The sequence below is a fragment of the Schistocerca serialis genome, chromosome 1 (assembly GCF_023864345.2).
Source record: "Schistocerca serialis cubense isolate TAMUIC-IGC-003099 chromosome 1, iqSchSeri2.2, whole genome shotgun sequence".
Lineage (NCBI taxonomy): Eukaryota > Metazoa > Arthropoda > Insecta > Orthoptera > Acrididae > Schistocerca > Schistocerca serialis.
The window spans coordinates 650346897-650369696 of record NC_064638.1 but is presented as its reverse complement, the minus strand read 5'-3'; the positions used below and the strand labels follow the sequence as shown (position 1 = coordinate 650369696).

At 37.6% G+C, this 22800-nt stretch overlaps 1 protein-coding gene and 1 non-coding gene across 2 annotated transcripts in view; one reads left to right on the top strand and one right to left on the bottom strand.

Annotated features, from left to right (window-relative positions):
* LOC126479123 (ubiquitin domain-containing protein 1) overlaps positions 1-4035 on the top strand; it is a 75435-nt gene extending 71400 nt beyond the window's left edge. Inside the window, exon 5 of the mRNA XM_050103756.1 lies at positions 2304-4035. Coding sequence (XP_049959713.1) covers positions 2304-2456 — 153 coding nt within the window. The 3' untranslated portion in view covers positions 2457-4035. The remainder of the gene's footprint in view (positions 1-2303) is intronic.
* Positions 4036-22515: 18480 nt separating this feature from the next.
* Trnaa-cgc (transfer RNA alanine (anticodon CGC)) lies at positions 22516-22589 on the bottom strand. The gene has a single exon. It is a non-coding gene; the product is annotated as a tRNA-Ala (tRNA).
* Positions 22590-22800: the final 211 nt, after the last annotated feature.

Genomic DNA, 22800 nt, shown 5'->3' with positions numbered 1-22800 from the left:
AGGGGCAGATTACATGAAGAAAGAGCAGCTTATACAGTACCATGTTCATTGTAACAAATATGAGTAATTTGGGGTCTGTTCAAAAAACTCCAGAACTTTGACCACAAAATTTTTCTGCACCAGCCTTTTACTTGTTGTGCGTGGCCTCCTTTTAAATACTCTCCTCCACAATTGACACACCGCTCCCATCGTCATTTCCATCTGTGAATTTTCTTTTATCTCGTCTATGTTTCAAATCTTTGTCCTTTTAGTATCTGCACATCATAACTGTAGTCCCACGTCTCATCACCAGTTAAGATTTTCTGAATTTTCTTTTATCTCGTCTATGTTTCAAATCTTTGTCCTTTTAGTATCTGCACATCATAACTGTAGTCCCACGTCTCATCACCAGTTAAGATTTTCTTAATAAACATATTGTTCTCATTTGTGCAAACCAAAAGCTTTTCACGGATTGGGAGGCAAAGGTCTTTCTGGTCTTGACTTATGAACTGTGGGGTGAACTAGGCAGCAACATGATGTGTTCCAAGATTCTGTGTTGAGATTTCATGGCATAATCCAGCTGAAATGTTACATTCTTCTGCAATCTCTCAGGCAGTTAGTCTTTGATTGACATGCACAATTTCATTGACGTTCCTGACATGAATGTCATCGGTAGACGCCAAAGGGCATCCTGAGCAAGATTTCCTGCATCATTTGGTGTGTCTCTGTAAAGGTTTTCTTGGGTTTCACGCAAAACTTAATGCAGACATGTTGCTCTCTCGAAATTCACTAACTGTTTGACAAAATGTTCTATTCAATACAGCACTGAGCAATAACTAATAACAAGTCCAAAACTTGCGACAGTTACACATTAAAGACAGAAGTGTACAAGGATGTCAACCACATTTTGCTCCAACACATCATTGGCGTGAAGTTATGAATGTTCCACAATTTTTTTTAACTGACCTCATACATTATAGATCTATATTTTCCACAAAGGAACGGAATTAAACAATTGCTTGGATAGAATATTTATTGTATGTTAGTAATTTCTTGTGGCCCCCTGAAAGCGGTTGCAAATTGCAATGTCTGTGATAAATATGGTCTTTGAACTTGATGTTGTTGGTTGTTCAAAATCGTCATAAAATGACACTTCAAGATTGCATCATTTCTCATCAAACAGAAAATATATATGCAAATGTATTCAGCTGTTTTCATTGAAAATTGTTGTTATTATAAGTCATATGGTTTATTCCAAACAACTGAATATTTTTGCATGGTCTAACAGACGTGCAGTAGGTACCTACCATATTTTCTTTTGCTGCCTGAGACCACTCATTGATGCACAGGTTGAGTAGTCAAAACTGGTAAAGGAGTTCGTGTGTTTCACAATAATTAGATGTGGAGATACGTTGCATTTTAACTTTTCCGTCTACAGAAACTGAAAATGAGGTGAAACTGAAAATTGTTACAAAGATTGCTTAGTAACATTCTAGTGTTCTATTTTGTGTTGAACATTCCATAAATTACCCTCTCCCCTCCTTCGTGCAGGACTTTGCATATTTTATTTAATAAAGATGTGAGTATTTGTGTATTCTGAAAAGTTTTTTCATTAACTGGTGAATGTGGGGGGAAGACAAATTTTTAGATTTTGCATATAGTTTGGAGAAAAAATCCATCACAACTGAATTGGAATGAACGGACAAGGTCATTTTTGTGAGTATTCAGAAAATGTGCAATAATTGTATTCACTTATTGTCTCTGTTGTTGTTGTTGTTGTTGTTGTTGTTGTTGTTGTTGCAAATGAGGGTATATAGTATACAATTCTCTTGACCTCTCGTGACTGGAATTGTTAAAACTCTGTAGAAACCCTATAAGCTGCAGTTTTGGCTGCAAACTGAGAACAGCTAAAAAGTGGCATGACCTCTAAGTAGACAATGATTTCATAATTTTGGTGTAAAAATAGTCGACCTTTTAAAGTTCAGTTCATTTTATACCTTAAGGTTGTTTCATGGAGTAAGAGCCCACCAGGAGATACAAATATTCTCATTTATTCGCCAAAAAAAGTCAATTTTCATCAGGGTATCAAATTACTTAACTATATGTTTTACTCCAACCAACATTTCCACCTTTCTATGTCTATTGGAATACTCCTGGAACTTACACTTCAACACTTTTTGCCGTACACGTTGTTCTATATTTCTGATGCAAAACAGTTCCTCTGTCATCAGAAAATGTTATCCATTTAGAAAAATTGTCGAGGGGAGGGGGGGTGAGTATACATATGCATATGTACAATTTTTCTTATTGTTATTAATTTTTAGTTGCAGGAAGGTCTCGAACCTTCTCGCCAGCGATGGTTTTTTGGTGGGAAACTCCTTGGTGACAAGCTTCGCATTGAAGAGACGAAAGTTTTACCTGGATATGTTGTGCAAGTAATTGTCAATAATGACCAGACATCTGCTGCAGAGACTTGAACTGTACCTTCAAAGTGACCTTTTCATTTTTAAAAAGGAGTTTAGATTTGTTATAATGGTTGGCATAAAAGAACAATGACTGTTATTTCCTAATAGATATGTACATGTGTGTATGTGAGGTATAAAGGTGTGTCTAATATGAAAACGGGTGTATATTGTTTACTAATCACATCTGTAAGTTGTGTAATGTTGTGAATTTTCTAAAAACTGCAGTTATATTGCATTCTTCTTGCACAGAAGTCTCAGTTTTTATCGGCCTTATTTTAATGGTATACTAAAGAGGCAAAAAATGCTGTGATAATGGATACTCACAAAATACCATGCACAGAGGAACATGGTGAGTCCTTTATTTCACAATGAAACTCCATTTTCTCTTTGCTAAGTTTGTAGTTTCAAATTTTATTCTGCAGACAGAGTGTAATTAACAGATTCACTGTATCAGACAGCAAAACTTGCTTTTCCAACAAGCACTGTTTCCAGCAGTAGTAATTGTTCTAGTCTTAATATTTCTTAGTGTTGCTTTCACAAACTACTGACAGTGAATATGAATAGTTTTATCACTTCATTGCTTTTGGAGCTGATTATTCTGAGACTTTATTTTTGTTACAGTGTTAATATTTTTTCCTGTTTTACATGGTGCAGGGATTTGTCGTTTCACAATTGCTGATTATAAATTAGCATTTCATAGGTATTATTTGTGTCAGAAGCCTCTCATCATACGTGTCTCATTAGACATGTTTGAAAATATTACAGAGGGTTCTGTAGTTTTCTGTGATGATTTAATGTTTGGTCTTATATAATAGCATAAAACTAGTTCAGTCGTTGCTTTTTATTTATGCAGAAGCAAGGTTTTGATTTATGCAAGAGCAAAGAAGTCTGTGTTCAGATCAGTGCCAAACAAGCATTCCAATCAATATTACACAGTTTTTGTGCCTAAGAAATGAATGTAAATACAGCTGTGTCTGTTTATGTTTAAAACTAGACTGAAACAGATGCTCTCCTTAGTATGGCTGCATTGAAATTTAGGTGTCAGGTTCAAAACCTGTTTCTGACAAGATTTCAGTTTTTAATTTTTGGAAGAAAATTAGATTCCTCTCATCATAACTAGAGTGACAAAATATGGAAGGAAAAGCTGTTGATGGAAAAAAATTATTTACTTATGTTTTTTGATTTGTGTGTGGTTTTCAAAAGTGCAGTGATGTGCAGTTGTTGGAAGTGACAATAATACACAGTTGAGTTTGACTTGCTTGTCACAGGAGAAACAGAAGTTCTTCCTAGTTTGTCACTTTCAGAACTTTTGAGAAACCACTAAGGAATAACCACCCACAATGCCATTTATAATGTAATTAGTGGCATTTTCCTTTCCCAGCTTGTTGTGTTTGTTATGAGGAGGATGGCAATTTGGCAAAATAATGAGTTACAATAAGGGCTGGCCAAGTTAAAAGATCTTTTATTTTTAATGATGTACTTACATTTTGAGTATCACTTCTGTACATTGCAGTTTCTCAGGTAATTTTATCTTTGTAACTGTGGCATGTAACATAAATTTCGTAAATAAATCATTTACTGAATGCCCTCACTACTGAAAATCTTATTTATGACATGCACAAATAGTGGATAACTGTCATGTAGAAAGTGGTACTACTGCTGAGACTGAGAGGGAACATTTTCCTTATACTGTTTGTTGTGAATATTTGCTACACCATTATTATTTTTAATTTATTAGATTCTTAGTTTATGGCTATATTGTTCTCTTGTGCTCTGTTATTTGTGTAAGTGGTAAAATGATCTTCACAAATGTAACATTCATTATATTACTATTGTGGTATCTTCTCTATTAATCTTTTCCTCAACACATACGTGAATGAGTGGAAAGACTGGGGAAAGGGGAGGGGAGTCAAGATTCTCAATGATTGTAAGTACTTTCTTTCTGCATTCAGAAATATTGGGTTTGTTTAATTTTAATACCTCAGTACAAAATGTTTTCTGTATCATTTATAAAGCTATGTAATTTAATAGTATTTATTTAGCAAAGATTGTGGATCATTGATATATTTTGTTACTCATTTTCCTGTCATTTATCAGCGCTTCAATAAACTATTAAATGTAGAACTCTTTTTTTTTTAATCTTTTCGAAGAATATCGGAAAAATGGCCCAAAAATTAGTTACTTCAGAAATACAGCGCAAAATTTAGTAACTTCATTGCATTTTTGTAATATACTTTGTTGATTTTGGACACTTGTACTATGAACATATTTTCTTTTATTTATTTCATTTTGGTACATCATAAATCTTTAATTTGAGCTTTCACTGAAAGGAAAACCTTATGAGTGGCTGATGCACTTTTGCTAAGAACTAAGTTAAGTGGTACCCACTTTGTCTGAGGAGGAAATACCTCATTTTCTCCTTAAATAAAGCAGGGCCCCACTTAATATGCTTTGAGTGTCCTGCCCATGCCCTGCCTCCTCAACCTCTCCAATCTCATGCAACTGTTTCCTCTCCCTTTCTCTCAAGAAAAAGAAGTAACGTATGGCTATTAAAAATAGATGTACTGCCATTTATTATCTGTGTATGTGCCAGTTAGCTGTAAAGGGAATCGTTCCTCCTTAAGGTAAGTACTGGATAATCTGTCTCCTTGTGAATATAATAAATTTCTGAAGCAAATTGTTGTTGTTACTTTTCTATTCTGTAATGGTTTTCATACTAATATTGGGAACATCAAAACAATTACAGAAAGCTTCTGAACAACAGATATCTGTGTATACCACTCCTCCTCAAGTCATTTCACACAGAAAACCTCACTGTTCTCAATTGACAAGATTAGGTGTATATGCAAATGTATCTGAAACGGACAACAAAAATTTCAGATGCAAACCTCTTGTAAACGACCACCTCTCCAAATTCTTCCATTAGTTGCATAGCAGGATTTTGCAAGGCAAGGAATAAACACAGTGTGGGTGAATTTTAGATTCCATTTGCACATATTGCAGGGAACATTTAACTAATATGCTGGATGCAAAATTGGATTGTTTGTGAAATGCACAGTAGTCTCAAGAAAGTCTTTTTAATGCATGATGCGTGCAGACAATTGTTGAATTGTAACTCAGCGGAATCAGTCTTACATCTTTAAAAACACAAGAAAATTATTCTAGTTAAACACGATCAGAATACCCAATAAAATAAATATAATGGAAGGAAACATTCCACGTGGGAAAAATTATATATAAAAACAAAGATGAGGTGACTTACCGAACAAAAGCGCTGGCAGGTCGATAGACACACAAACAAACACAAACATACACACAAAATTCAAGCTTTCGCAACAAACTGTTGCCTCATCAGGAAAGAGGGAAGGAGAGGGGAAGACGAAAGGAAGTGGGTTTTAAGGGAGAGGGTAAGGAGTCATTCCAATCCCGGGAGCGGAAAGACTTACCTTAGGGGGAAAAAAGGACAGGTATACACTCGCACACACGCACATATCCATCCACACATACAGACACAAGCAGACTCTTATTCTGGAGGAGAGAGGTTGAAATCTCAGTCTCCATACTTATGATTTTGGTTTTCTATGGTTCCCTAAGTCACTTAAGGCTAATTCTGGGCTGACTCCTTTAAAATACATGTGGCCAATTTCCATCTCTACATTTGTTCCGTTTGAGCTTCCACTTGGTCTCTCAACCCTCGAGCGGGTGCGCCGTTTTTCATAACACGAGTGGGCACACTTTGTACACATGTATAGAATAGCTTCATTTATGTTGCCAGGGTGAGTCATGTGTGATCAAAATCACAGTTTAATCATAGTTTATTTAAACAGCAAGAAAATAAACGTACATAATATGAGTTACACTACTGTTTTGTTAAACAATATTGAAATAATTTTCAGTACAATACACTGTTGCCAAGGACAGATGATACAGAGACAGTAATGACCCACTCCAAGCATTAAGCAGTGCAGTGGCATCAGATACCATCCAGCTGCTTATTCAATCACTAATTATCTCGTAGACAACTGCCTCAATGTGGCATTAGGCTGCTAGCTCATAATCAGGGTCTTTTTCTTTGGACGGATCGTAAATTTTTTCTGCCTAGCTCACTTGGACATATGACAACACAAATTATCATTGTGTTACCTGAAGCAATAATGAAGGATTCGTTACAGGTCTGCAGTTGTGAAACAAAAATAGATCTGTGCAAAATCACTTTATTTTTTGTTGGTGCACTTCAAACACAGGCGCGCGCCCGCTCAAGGGTTTATAATATTTTGTTTACTGGATGGTATCTGTAATTTAGCATTCTTACACTCTTCCCTCTCATTGCCAGATTTAATGCATAACTTTGATTCTCAAATGTCAATCTGCATGCATTGAAACATAGATGTATGCAGTGGGATTTGGTCAGTAGTTACAGACATTCCTTTTCATTGCTAAAGGGAACAGGAAGAGTTGGTTTTCATTTTCAGAGGTCATGAATATTATAATTTTCACTTTATGCTTAGATCGAGCTAGTCTGTGTTCTACAGTATGAATTGTTTTTTGTAGTTAGTGAGTGAGTTCAAAGGTCAGAGGAAGGCATGGGTGTAGCACCTCCAGTACAACGGCTTGTATAAAGTATGATTTATTTGGACCATACATTTCATTGGGAACAGATTTACCTTTTTTAACACTTTGGCGTCCGCACGTCTCGTACAAATTTATTTGGTTGGCACTGGCAGCGCTAATTTGGATTACTTGGCTTGTCACCAGCCATTCTTGACATTATCAGGAGATTATAAATTGTTACGTTTTACTAATATCATCGTTAGTTCTCATAAGTTCTCAACCCTGTTCCCCTACTTTCATGAAATTTAGAAGATATAGATATGTAAATAAATAGAAAATTTGTTTGTTTCATATATTTATTTGCATTGTCTTTGGTATTTGGTATTTATCTTTCATATAATATGCAGCAAATCAGTCTCCAAGATATAACGCAACTCCAAAAGACTTGCACATTAAGTTTGTTGTTCCTTTCTTTTGTTTTTAGAACATACATGGCAGTTTCTTTGTTTCGGAATACGTGGGCCTGTTAGTTGGTGTTGCTTCATGTGACCAGAAAGTCTGTCAACCAGATCATGATAAGACATACGCAATGTAGTGGCGACCTCCAAGTTTTGGTCCTTGCATTCATCGTAAATAATTGTATCGTCTGTTTCGTCTGCCATGATCAAAGGGCACAAGTACTTGAAAAAACAAAACACGTGATGACGTGTGTAACTTACTGTTACCTACACGTAACTCCAACAGAATGCAAAAGATACTAAAGTGCTGTCACCGGCCACGCACGATACTATGCTTACGCCACCACCGTGGTGTCGGTGGCCACTGAGCGATGCTATGCACACGACACGACTGTGGTGTCGCCTGCTGTTGACCACTGTTTCGCACACGACACCACTGTGGTGTTGCCGGACGGCAGAGTGTTAATATATTGTTACTATTTTGTTAATACTATTCAGAAAGCTGTTTTAAGGATACAGGGTACTTTTTGGGCTCAATATTATGTAAAAATCAACACCTATTTCTTTCAGGCACAGTTTATAATGTATATGTTTCACAATTTTTTTGTTGATATCAGGTAATGCAGCATATTTTGAACCTGCTTAGGGTTATTAAAAAAAATTACAAAGAAATTGATGCAATTTTTTTCCAAATGCTTCCTCAAATTCAGATACCATCTAATCCAATGTTATACATTTGAAGGAGACCAAATTTTTATCAGATATGCATGACATGATTACTGAGGTACTAGGCCTATTTAATTCCACCTATTATGTATATTACAAGGATAAAAAAAATATCACATCTTACATTTTAGTTTTTATAATTTTTTCCTAGTAAAAAATGTTATTTTTTCTATAATTTAGTTGATTCCGCAATAAAGCTTAGGTCTACTACATAAGTATGGACTATTGCAAGTTACAGAAAAAATTAGAGCAATGCTTTGTAAACTTTAGGAAATATTTGTACCTGAATTCTGAAAAGTACAACTTGCAGGAAATTGTGAATGAAGATACAAGTCCAATTAAACTGTGCCTCAGAACATTCCTGAAGCATAGACTTCATCCTACAGCATTCCTGCATCTTCAAGCTTCCTCTTGGCATTCATTTTAGCACTTCTTGCTTCTTTGGTAACTTGAAGAGCGAATCTTTCAGTTTCATGCACCCATTTGTTGTCTGTCACACGCAACCAATTGATGTTCCATATTAGATCCACATTTTATGCCTAAATTTCTCAGGACTTCCAACCTTCCATCACTCCATCATTGAAACACATCACTGCATCTAGTCACCAACTTTTAATGTATTTAGTCCTACAAAAACATTCTTGGGTAATCTTTCTCATATGCAATGGTTGAAACTTTTATTTGTATTCTGAGTGCCCCCATGAAGACATTTACTAAGCAAAACAGTGTCACTCAGGTCTCTAAAAATTCATTTTATTTCATTCATAACAGGCTCAGGAAGAGAATGCTTATGATGGTATATTTCACCACTTTTTTTTAAACTAGACCAAGAATCTGCTCCTTTGGGGCAAAGTCCTTGAACAGGGTGGTCATCTGTGGACAAATTATGAAAGTAGGTGTCCATACAGCTTTTCTCATTGCTGTTACCTCATTCAGAGGTGCAGTTCGTCTAATGGCCAGTCCATAATAACTCTAAAGAGGGTCTATTTCAGTTTCTGTCAATCTGCCTCAGCCAGACAGATTTTCCATCAGATAGCAACTTTCCTTTCATTTCTCTTCGTAGCTTCATCAATCTAGCACCAATCCTCTTTCACACATGTCCACAACACTCCAATTTTGTTACCAAGGTATCACCATAAACATTGAACTCATTAATTTTGTTGAAAGCTTTAGAGTTCCCATCGCATAGATATTTCGTGTATCTAACGTTATAAATGGGCATCGACCTCTGAAATATTTTTAGAGCTTCATCAGACTCTGCACCTCCACTATAACCATCATAATTCTGAGAACACTTAATGTTCAGTGTGTCCTTCTGTGTTACCATGACAGGTGTGGCAGTGCTTAAACACTCAACATCACAACTTTTCCATTCTCCCGAGAAGTAGCATTTACAACACCATTCAAGGAACGATGTCCTCACCGTTGCCATGTCCTGTCAAGTGCAACACCCATGTCCCTGGTTCCACTAATATTTACAGTTTCTTCTACTACACATTTCATAAATGCTTTAGACACAACCGTCGAGGCACATAAAGTATTTCTATGTACTTGCTGAACATACTGGGAGGTGGAGGAAGGTCCATCAAACCACAAAACGTTTGAGCAGCCTTTTTTTCCTTTTCGTATTGCATACACCAACTTCAAATTCACATCATGTTAAGTATGCACACTGTTTGAAGTCATTTTCGAGAACAACTAATTTTGACGCTAAACCCATCCTGCTACTTGTTGTTCAGTTATTTCCAGACAGCCTACACCATCACATTGTTCACATTTTGCCACTTCCATTATCAAAGAAGATAAGATGCCCACATCAACAACAAAAAATCCACTACAAATAGCGTCATTGTTAACCCAAAAATTTGAATCACCAGGAGGCGTGCCATGGGGGAGTTTCTTCCCTGAAAAACTGATACATAGATTACTTTCAACAGTGCGGCTTGCTTTGTTTATGAACTGGGTACCACGGAATTTCCTTTCATTGAATTTCTTGATGCATCGCATAATTTGTTCTCATTGCACACTAAAGGATATGTACTTCCACAAATATATGTAGCACTTGGGCAACAAACATTCAGTAACACATGAACAAACAGCTACAGTGAAACAAAAGTAAATACTAGCAAAGATAATCATTCACAAACACTAGAAACCTGCACTGTTATCAACATATACAGTGTATCATACGTATAATCGCTGGAAACAGAAAGTTCACAGTTCTTTTCAAAATAATACTGGTTTCTGTAACAGAAATAAAGGGGGCGCGGCGGCATATATGACCGTAACTTAAATATTTGGTATATATAGGTCATTTTTCATTTGAAACCCTATAATTTATATATCAATGTAATCAGGAAAGACTATAGAATTTAATAAAGTCGTAAAAAAATTCGATTTTTCCACCATTTATAAGTACCCTGCATCCTTAAAGGATTTAAAATTGAGAAGTTTTTATGCATATCAAATGCTCTCATCTGTATACACAATTAGAGAATTGATTCTTCCTCTTTCAGTGATGTTGATTCCAAGTGGTCAAAAGAAAACAATGGGATGAGTGGAGGTGCATCATTTAGCTGTGAATTCCATTTCTTATACTAGTCTTCTTTGCTAGAATAGTTATTTAGTAAGAAACTTCTTGAGCTAATTTTGATTGCATGATGGAAGACTTGTTAGAAAGTTTTATCTTTTATGTATGTGAATAAATTGTGTTATTTGCACAAGGAGGATAACGGCAGTGTGTCAGTATTTTTGAAAAAATGTATTTCTTGACTTCTTTATGTAGTATATTCGATAATACCCAGTCAATGCTCTAGAGCTGTTAGTTTGAGCCATTTCTGATACAATGAATCTTGGATCAAACACATTTCAACATCACTTCAACATCTTTGTTCAGTTATCTTCTCAACTGACCAAATCCCATTGATAAACTCCATATCACATTAAATAATAACAACTTGTTGTTGTTGTTGTTTGAGCAAGATACTGTGGAGATGGTTGCAACATGCCTTCTGATACCAGAATTCGATAGTGAACTTGTAGAGCACACATTGAGCCACAAGTAAGCATCAGTCCATAGTCTGGAACCCCCTGGTAATCACTGAATTCATGTAGCACTGTAAGTAGAAAAGATTTGGCACACTTATTGGCTAGTTTGGACATTAAGTTTTGCATGCAGCGTGACATTTAATATTGGCTTCACCAGTATTTGTTACAGTGTAGAATAATAATAATAATAATAATAATAATAATAATAAATAATATTTTGAAATGACTCACACTATGTAGAATATATACCACTATATACAACAAGAGAACAGCTGAGACCTTTTGTCTACAAACTCATTCATCTAGTCTTTTGTAAGCCTCATAACCATGTTTTTGGCAGCTCTTAAAAACATGAGACTTTTGAATTAACCAGTGTGCATGTAATCAGTTTATAATACTGCTCAAAAGAGTTAGGGACTATTCATCTTTTGCATCTGCAGCTCTTTTGTTTTTGTATGAATGGCAGAGCCTATGTCCTATAAAGAATTAGGGAAACATGACTTTGGGCATCTGCCATACTCCATTGAGCAATAATTGAGGACAGGGTATGTTACCAAATTATGCCTTTATCTTTCACAGATTGATTACACAACAAAACATTATTATATCTTCATTCGTTTGCATAAAATGAACTGTAATGTCTGCCTGATACCTTTCACAAGTGTTTCATTGCCTGACACCTTTGTGGCATGCTCCAGATAAGTCCATGGAGATCATCCTGTGGTATCCGTACCCTTTTGTCAATGAGAGTTCTTGGAGAGACTGTGGTGAAACAGTATGACCCTGACCATCATCATGTCTGTCCAGCAAGTTCCACTTAATGCACATTGGTATTTAGGTCTGGAGTCGCCACTGACCATTCTATTAGTTCAATGTCCAGGATTCACAATACATTCTTGCTGACGTGTGCCACATAGGTCCTGGCATTAGAAAGAATTCATGGCCCCACCATATGCAGCAGCCACAACAAGGTCCAACAGGATCTGTTCGATGTACTGCCTGGCAGTAAGGTGACCATGGACAATGAGAAGACCCATTTAGCTATCGACACTGAAGCCTCCCCACATCATCACAGAACCTGGGAAATCTGTCAATTTCCTGGTCAACATTTGGCAGTTACTATTCGCCACAGGTCTCCGCACGTGAACATGGCTATCATCTTGCATCAGAGGATATCTAGATTCGTCTATGAATGAGACATTTCACCAGTGCCAAAGTTGTCCCCTGACATATGAACGGCAGAACTGAAGGTGAGTTGCAAGATGTCATGTAATCGGGTTACTGTTACAGGGTGTCTGGATCATAAGGTCCTTTCTTGTAACCTGTTCAGTATAGCTTGATCAGACACAATGGCTTCAGTGGCCCTTCTGAGATCTTCTTGCAGTACTCTGACAGTATCCATACAACACTGCAACATAGAGATGCCCAGATATCGGACTTCATGTGGTGTTGTAATGCATCTGCGACCTTGTCAAACTTTCCTTATGTACTGACATGTCTTCCTGTATGTTGTTCACAAGTGAAGGATGACACATGGAGAAGCACTGCCATCTGCAGCAACATGACAGAAAGTCTATCCTTTTGGATCAGACTGACAGCCTTGCAACTTGCACTCATTAAGATGTCGCGTAGCATGTGCGTTAGCTAATAAAACATCCACATCTGTGTACCTCACTAGAAAGCACTGGGGCAATGGCATTTACTTCCTCACTCCATTTTTCCGAGGAGTGACATGGCACTGTAATGCATAACATGGCCAGCAGATGGCTCACCATTTTAATTGTTGCCCAATTTGAAAGCGAAGATCTCAAGCTTGCAATAAAAGCACAGATAACGCTTGTTTCAAAATAGATTTTACTTACTGGATGTTCATACACATGTTCCGTTAATTCTTCATCACATAGATGGAGGTAGTGTATCCACATGAGTTAAGTGAAATTTTTCCTGTTTTGACGTCAGTATTCTGTTTGTTGCTGGGCGACACATGTTGATCTGGTTTTTGAAGTGACTGTTAGTGTAAAGGGTCAAGAAGGTTGAAGCTTTCTGTATGAAACACAATGGCTATTGAGAAGAAACACTGTGGGCTGCTGGGATGTTGCTAACAGAAACAGCTGTGAAGAGGCCCAGTAACAATAAATGGGCTTAAGAAAATGATCAAGAAATTCGAAGAAACGGGTGAATGAAGTGGTGCAGCAGGGAGGGGGGACTGTCCCTTTCCTATGGCAGTTGATGGAATAGCTGTATCTATAGACAACCATGCAGCACATCCTGCAGACAGTGCTTGAGCTATGTCATGGGAATTCTTTCTCCCTGGTCAACAGATCAAAGATTTCGCAGCACATTCTACGCTGATTTCCCTGAAAGATTCAGTATGTGTGCCAAATGAAGCCCCAAGATAGGCTACAATGCCACGACTTACCTTTCTTTTTTTAGCATGCATGGAAATGGATGACATGTGGCTGTGGCATATACTTTCAACAAATGAGGCACATTTTACTCTGCACGGGTGCTTTGAATTCGCAGAACTGTTGGGTATGGAGTCCTGTCCCCCACATGTTGTGCAGGAATGTTCATTGTGCTCAGGTTATGAGGCAGTGTGGTATGGTTTCACAAGCTGCTTCATTCTCTTATCTGTTTTTCTTCAAGGCAATGACACCTCGCGGGCCTGCTAGGTGTACAGTGACATCTGCATCCTATACGGATGTTCTTGTGCAATGCGTGATTCCAGCTTGGCAAGAGCGCAACTGTGTCCACACCACTATTTTCATGTAAGATGGGACAATACCACACGTTGTTTGTCAGGTGAAAGATTTGCTTCGAGAAACCTTTGGTAAAGACTGCATCATATCTAAACATATCTAAACAATTTCAAGATGTGTGGCCTTTCATATCCCCCGACCTAAATCCATATGACTTGTGGTTGCAGGATTATCTGAAAGATCATGTCTATTAGGGATGCATCCAAACTCTTCCTTATCTGAACAACAACAACATATCGCTCTCATTACAATGCAAGCAACTGTCAACCATGCCGTATTATGGATGCAGTGTGTTGTTGAGTGGGGGGACCATATTGAACAATTGTTGTAACTTGTGACAATAGCCTAATAAACATTCCAAAACCACCATAATCGTGTGTGATTGTTCCTCTCCTGTTCTTGCACCTGCACTAAATTCTGAGTGCTTACAGCATCATATTTTCGTCTGGTGGCAGAAAGTGGAACTATTATTTTTCAGCATATTCCGTGAGCACACTGATTAATAAAAATAGCTAAAATGTTTCAGCATCCTGCAATGTATACAGCATGCACTGCAGCATTGGGAACACCATCAGGTTAATAATAACTACCCGGTACATATATTTGTAGAGGTTATATGTATGGATTTCATGTACCGAAGACTTCACTATCTCCAGAGCCATATATTCCTAAAAATAGTTGCCTGTTCAAAAACTGTGGCAATTAAGATTCTGGCCTGTTAATCAAATAATTTGGGGTTTTCTAATACTCTCCGTTGTTGTCCCAAAAATCAAAAAATCACTTTGTTCATAAAAAAAAGTGTTGCTCAAAATTACACTTCACTTATAATCTTTTTGCAATAGCTAAGTCAGTATAATTTCTAAACTAGTGACACTGGTGGAATTTCACTATATGATATATTGTGTAAGCAGCTCCATTCCCAAGTTGATACACTGTTAAAGATACTTCAAATTTTGAATACGTATTGCTAGTTTTCCAGTGTCTGTCAGAAACTTGAATCCTTGTTTGTCCCATATATAGTGGCAAATCACTGGCTTGCGATATGCCAGATCTACCAATAAGAGATTTGCTATGTCAATGTCATTGGGAAAAATACGTCATTGCATTCTTCTCTAAGTGCCATTCAAACTTCCCTTTAGGTCTGATAAGTTGCTAAGTAGGCTGTAGTTGTGGTGTAATTTTGATAAAAAAAAACAAAATAAAATAAAAAAAAAAGATAACTTTTATTAGAGAAAGTTTGAAAGACATTTGAATTTTGTCAAATATGTGGACTATATTTTTACTGTTCCACTTTTGAAATTACACAACAATGGACATTGTGGCTGTGCCTATAGTGTGCTTCATAAAGAGAAGAAAAATATATAATTTCATTCATACTATTCATTAAAGTAACAAATACAATTTCTGTGCAGAGCGGGCCATTTGGAAAAGAGATTTATGTTTTTACACCACGGTGGATGAGGCTGTGGTAGCCGTCCAGATGCTTTGTACTGTTTATATACCAGGCCATGTAAGGGACTTCCTCATCGACGGGTTGTAGAGGATCAGTGGACAAATAAATTGTGAACACACTTTGTATTAACTTGTAACTATATTTTCATTGAAGAAATACACATAGTATTCAAGCAAACATGCTACCCTGTTGGTAAGAAGAAGAAATACGGGCAGACAGTAGAACCCAGATTTTAAAAAATCTGAAGCTATCTTTTCACATTTTCTCCAAAGAGAGCCTCGTTAGCATTTAGAGGCACCCATACATCGTTACCTATTCCACTGTATTGAAGCAATCTTACTGTAACAATGGAAAAATAAATTTAAAAATTCAGTTGAACATATATGAAAATTCTTATCTTTTCTTGTTCCTTATTTATTTTTTATATTACACTTTGTAAGCAGTTATTATTCAGCTTGGGACAATGTAGGTGTACTGGCTGGCATCATTCTCAGTCTTGTTTTTAAGGGGTAGACACCAGCTTTCCTAAACCCATGTACGGCAGTTTCTATTGTTGCTGCTGCACTGTAAGCTTTTTCCTGAATCTCAGATATCTGGTAGTGTGTAACTGGACATAACTGGGTCTCTGTGATTTGTCAACCATATCCGAATTTTGGCCTTTTAGAAAGCCGTCTGTGGATGCATAATTGCAACATCTAATGGTAGCAGTTAATGAGAACTGTCTGGAGGGAGGCACACAACTGAAACATGATGTTCCTTTGCATAAATATCTAAATTTCGAGAATGTGGATAATGACAAAATATGGACTGGGTCTTATGCAGAAGGTTTTGTAGTTGTTACAAAATGTTTGTCATTTCATGAATAGTCCATTTGGATCCACCCAGATTTATGGCAGTCAAATATTGACCCAAAAGCTGATTATTCATAGTCTGTTTAAGAAATATCAGGAGTGGCGATACATAATTTCCAGCTGCAGTTGTGCAAATGACGATGGTGACTAAACTTCCCTGATTACCCAAAGAAAGTGAGGCTACTTGCTTCTTCACTTTCTTTGCTACAACCTTGACCTGTTTTGACTGTACAATGATTAGTTCTGTCTCATCAAAATTTTAAATTCTGTCAGTTTTGAGGAACATCATTAAACTCTCCTTCTAAAATACCAAATAATTTTGAAACACTTTCTTTATTGAACCTGCACACTCCGGACAATGTTGTTGATTCAGATGTTCTTAAAGGTACAGAGGGATTCCTCTTTAAAAATTCCTTGAACCACTTTCTTGCAGCAGACATTTTCTCTGTTGAAGGGGTTTGGTATATTGTTGACCCGAGGAAGCTGAAAAGCAAGTCTGTGTACATTCTTGCTTGACAGGCCAAAAAATCTTTGTCTCCACACAATGATCCAAGGTCCTCTGCCATACTGACTGGTAAAGTGGGCTTTTTTAATAATGATATGTTAACATCATCAATAGTTAAATTTCCAACACCTACCAAAATTTTAGTAAATTGGGAAAGAGTCCCTTTGCTGTTCATTGTATGTACTTTGGTCTTTAAGAAAATCCATGTTTTTGGACCACATGGCCTCTATCTCTGCTGCCATGTTTCCTACTGACTGACTACGACATTAGCCAAGAGAGAACAGTTCTTCAAACAATGGAAACCCTAGCTAGGAATATCAACACTGTAGGACAAGACAGATAGTTACTTACCGTAAAGATAACACACTGCATTGCAGACAGGCACAATTAAGACACTTATGCCGGCCAGGGTGGCCGTGCGGTTCTAGGCGCTACAGTCTGGAACCGCGTGACCGCTACGGTCGCAGGTTCGAATCCTGCCTCGGGCACGGATGTGTGTGATGTCCTTACGTTAGTTAGGTTCAAGTAGTTCTAAGTTCTAGGGGACTGATGACCTTAGAAGTTGAGTCCCATAGTGCTCAGAGCCGTTTGAACCATTTAAGACACTTACACACATGCTTTTAGCCACAACCCTCATCAGAAAAAGAGAAACACACACCATTCATTCACACAATCAAGCGCACCTCACGCACACACGACCACCAACTCTGGCAGCTTGTATCAGATCTGGACCAAGGTATTGCAGATGGCAGTCGTGTGCGTGGGTATGCTTGCTTATGTGAATGAATGGTGTGTTTTTCTCTTTTTCCAACGAGACCTGTGGCCAAGAGCTTGTGTGTAAGTGTCTTTTAATTGTATCTGTCTGAAACTTAAAATGTTGTCTTTATGGTAAGTAGGAATCTTATCTTTTCTTAGAGTATAATTTGCATTAGATTATGTATATTTTGCTGTCAGGCATGTAACAGTGTGACATGTGAATTTCTGCATTTTAATTTGAGTAGCCTTTCACACCGATTGGGAGCACAAGAAAAAATGTTGCAAGTTAAAGGTACAACATTACTGAAGTTTTTAGGTTTATAGTCATCATATATTGTCAGTTTTTAGGAGAATAGTGACAACATATACTAACAGAAAAAAAATGCTGCTCAAGAAGGAACTGCGAGACATAAATGAAAGTTGGTAGTTGTGTTTCTACATCTGAAAGATGATGTCTATTCCAGTTTCACACCCATCACATAAGTATGGTGTTAGTAGTTCCACTATGTGGATGCAAATCAGATTTGCTTTAAATATCTGCTGTAATGGTCATGAGAATTAGTTTCCTTTGAGACTAGATGTGGTGATTAGATGTTAGTCAAGATGCCTTTTAGGCAACACATCATTATCAACACCCCACTGAGTTTGAACAAGGCCATGTAATAGGGCTGCAAAAAGCTGGATGTTCCTTCTGTGACACCGGTGAAAGACTTGGCAGGAATGCAGCCACTGTACGATACTGCTGGCAGTGGTGGTCATGAAAATATACGGTTGCAGGAAGACTGGGTTCCAGACAGCCACATGGCACTTCCAAGAGAGAAGACCATTATGTTTGGTGTATGGCTCTGACGCGTCAGACTGAATGTGCAGCAGGAATATGAGCAGTAATTAACACCACGTTGACACAGTGAACTGTTACAAATCAGTTACTTCAAGGACAGCTCCGAGCCAGAAGCCGTATAGCGAGCATTGCGTTGTTCCCAAACCACTGCCATTTGTGTCTCCAGTGGTGTCAAGCAAGAGCTCATTGGAGGTCAGGTTGGAGGTCTTCTGTGTTTTATGATAAAAGCTGGTTCTGCCTGAGTGCCAGTAATGGCTGTGTGTTGGTTACGAGGAGGCCAGTGGAGAGGTGCAACCAACCTTTCTGTGTGATGGACACATTGGACTACACCTGGAGTTACAGCTTGGAATGTGATTTCTCGTGACTATCCCACACATCCTTAATGCAAATTTGTATGCCAGTCTGGTGATTTGACCTACTAGGCTGACACTAAAGGACAGCATTCCAGTGGATGTTTACCAACAGGATAAGACTCACCCACATATTGCTGTTGTAACCCATCATTCTCTACAGTGTGTTGACATGTTGCCTTGGCCTGCTCTATTACCAGATCTGTCTCCAATCGAGCACATATGGGACATCATCAGAAGACAACTCCAGCATCACCTGCAAACAGCGCTAAACATCCCTGTATTGACCGACCAAGTGTACCAGGCATGGAACTTCATCCCACAAACTGACATCCAGCACCAGTACAACACAATGCATGCACACTTGCATGCTTACATTCAACATTCTGGCAGCTGCACTGATTATGTGCCAACATCTCACATTTGCCGTGACCTATTTAATGCTTACATTAACCTGTGATCTTGCAATTTTAATCACTTAAATATGTTACCTAGACAAATGTATACTTGAAATTTCATTACTCTACATTAATTATTTTTTGTTGTTGTGATTTTTTCCCATCAGTGTAGTTTGATGTTATATGACATAGTTCTGGGTCCACTTGATACTAGTCAGTGCTTAAAATATTAAAAGCTCAGATTTTCTTCGTATTCATGTATCTGCATGTATTTTCGAACAGTGCCTTATAGGGTTCTTACTGGCCAGAAAAGGCCTGCTCTGCTGACCATATTTATAAGTTTGTTCACAGTTTCACTGCATGTTGTGCCAACCATTTATCCAGAGCACATGAACATTTATATTTTGTTTCCTTCAGTGCTGGCTTCATCTACAGCATTGCATTACGCCCTAAACCATATTCACTATAAAAATGAACAGGGTAAAGATTTAAGTTATATATTGCCTGGTGTGTATTGCGGAATTATTCGCACATATTCATGAGGAAGTGTGTATCTGTGTCTGTGTATATCCTTGTATATGCAACAAAATTTATGATATTAAACTGATATTAAATTCCTGCCACACTCAAAAGTACATGTTTGTACTCTTTGTCAGTTATGGCATCAGCTGTAATAAAGGTGGCCACAGTTGTTACTACAATCTTGACGAGGCTCCTTGCATCACTTTATGGGTTCCAAAGTATTATAATTATGAAATCAGCCATTGTAGAATACATAAAAGTGGTATTTGAAGCTCTTGCTAAGAATGGGTATCTCACATGCATACTATTTGATCTGTCCTAGTCATAGACCACATGATTTTATTAACTATACCAGAATAGTTTCAAATACAGGCTGTAGCTAGCAACTTATTGTGGTTGTACCTAGCAGATAGGTTGCAAAGAGCAGACATAACACAAACCTCAAATAAGGTTAAACATTTAATGGAACACTTGCCAGAACTAAAATATATTGATATAGGATTTACTCTGAGTAGCATATTATGTCTAATACTGTTCCTGGTGAACATCAGTGACTTTCCTCCTAGTGATTGTCATAAGGGAGGGAGCAGTTACCTTTGTTGATGATCGCAGCAACTAATCACTAAAATCAAGCAAATTTCTTACAGAAAGCAAATTAAGTGCTCAATAAAGTTTACAAATGTTAATATACAATAAAGTAACATTGAAAACTAATGCTATGAATTTCAGTTTGAAGAGGAAAAATGACACTGTTAAATTAAATGTAGATGGGATCTCTAGACTGTGTGGAACAAACAAAATTTCTAGAAATGAATACTGACTATTAGGAAACATACTTGCGAACAAAATCTCATCAGCATGTAACACCAAGTGTCTGTCAGTTATATTCTATTCATGCTACTCTATAATTTTCAAACTACAGAAAAGGGCCGTAAGATTCATAACCAAAAACTGTAATCAGCTCATGCCATACTGTACAACTTTTGAGATTTTAACTCCATTGCGTGAGTAAATTTATCATTCAGTTGTGCACATAAAAAATAACCTTGATAATTACTACACAAACAGCTCTATTCACAGCAATGGAACAAAATTTAGACTGAAGGTACAGTTAATTAGAAAAATCAAACAATGAAAACTCTAGGTTGAAATATCAACAATCTAAGGGAAAGATAGATTGCTACTTAGTGTAAAGATGTGATACTAAGTTGGAGACAGGTACTACTAAAGGAAACTTACACATTAGCTTCCAGCCAGAGTGTTTGTCAGAAAAGGAAACACATATACATGCATTCACACAAGCAAGCATGCCTTATGCATGCTAACATGCCAGTCCTGGCCACTTGAGATGGCGGTCGTGTGCGTGTGCTTTTTGTGTGTGTGTGTGCGTGTGTGTGTGGGTGCACGCGCGCGCGCGCTTGCTTTTCCGATGGAGGCCGTGGTGGAAAGCTAATACGAAGTGTCTTTTAATTGTGCCTGTCTGCAACTTAATTTCTCATCTTTAGGGTAAGTAGCAATCTATCTTTTTCTTACAGTGTTACAGGTTGCTAGAAAAAAATAATAAAACCCAAAGAAGCAATTTCTCCCAAAGAATAACAATTATTTGAAATTTCTTAAAGCCAGTCATTCAGTTTATTTTATTAGTAGCAGTTAGCTAATTTCACTCCTTTGGTCATTATAAAGCCACCTGTTGATAAGAATAATAACAAAAATTGCGGACAGCTTCAAGCAAAAAGAAAAATGCAAATAAAAAAAGTAAATGAACAAAATCATTTTTTAGTTATTTGAACTACAATTTAATGCACAGAATACTACTTCCCAAGACAAAAATCTGACGCAGATCAAATCCGTGCGGCAATTTATGACCGTGGGTCTAGTACACTGAACAGCGTGAGCATGGTTTTCAGGCAGTTTTCTTCAATCGGTTAGTCAGATGCTAGCCTGGTCCCGCACACTCAGCTTCAAAAAATATGATACACAAACAGTTAAAATGTGTTCTCACATACAACAAAGTTTATGCAAATTACAAACAAATGGCGCACAGTTTCCTTCCCTTAAACTGACTGATGACTGTGGCAACAGGAAGGGCATCTGGCCATAAAATTAAAATGAAATCAAATTTGGCATATCATTAAAAATGGTCGACCTTGTATCGCAGGATAAATGCTTGGAAAGAGAGGGATAGGCTTTGTACATCACACTAACAGTCTTACGACACCCAATATTGTAGGGGAAAAACACACTACTGACATCAAACTCAGTACCACAACCATAGAAGGATGACTACAGCAACCCCATGGCAATCAGTTACCTCCTGAAAATAGAAATATTTGGGGAAGCTGCTCATCAAGAAGGCTAATCAATTAAAAGTCTCTTTCCTTACATTCGTGCTACATGAAGAAAATATGATCCCATGGTAAGTAATAATGCCAGCTCTGCTGTCATCAGAAGTATCTTTCTCTATGCAGGTCACACACTGCTACAATAGCAAATGCATTACAACTAGAGTCACTTTCAACCTTAGACTGGGACTCGATTGATGTGGCCACACTGTGACAACATATGTCATCACAAAGGTGTTTCACATATAAGCAGAAAAGGAATTTCAGCTGACGTTCAAAACTGCCATATGTTGCTAAACATAAATTGTGGTAACGAGAGAAACTGATATGAGTATTGGTTAAGCATTTTGTAAGGGGCTTTATAACGGAACAGTGTTACTTTATGTGGCCTGTGCTTTGTTATAAAAATATGATCTGACACATTAATAAAGATGGAAATAAATGATAATTGACACCCTCAGCTGCCGACAGGTGTTGTTGATATACCTCGATGGGCACAGCTGAAAACATGTGCCCCGACTGGGACTTGAACCCAGAACCTCCTGCTTGCGTGGCAGATGCTCTATCCATCTGAGCCACCGAGGACTCAGATGAATGGCGTGACTGCAGGGACTTATCACTTGCACACTTCCCGTGAGACCCACATTCCCAACTGTCCACAATCCACATACGTAATGTACCTAATAGAGGCTGGCTGCGGTGGCCAAGCGGTTCTAGGCGCTTCAGCCTGGTACTGCGTGACTGCTATGGTCGCAGGTTCGAATCCTGCCTCAGACGTGAATGTGTGTGATGTCCT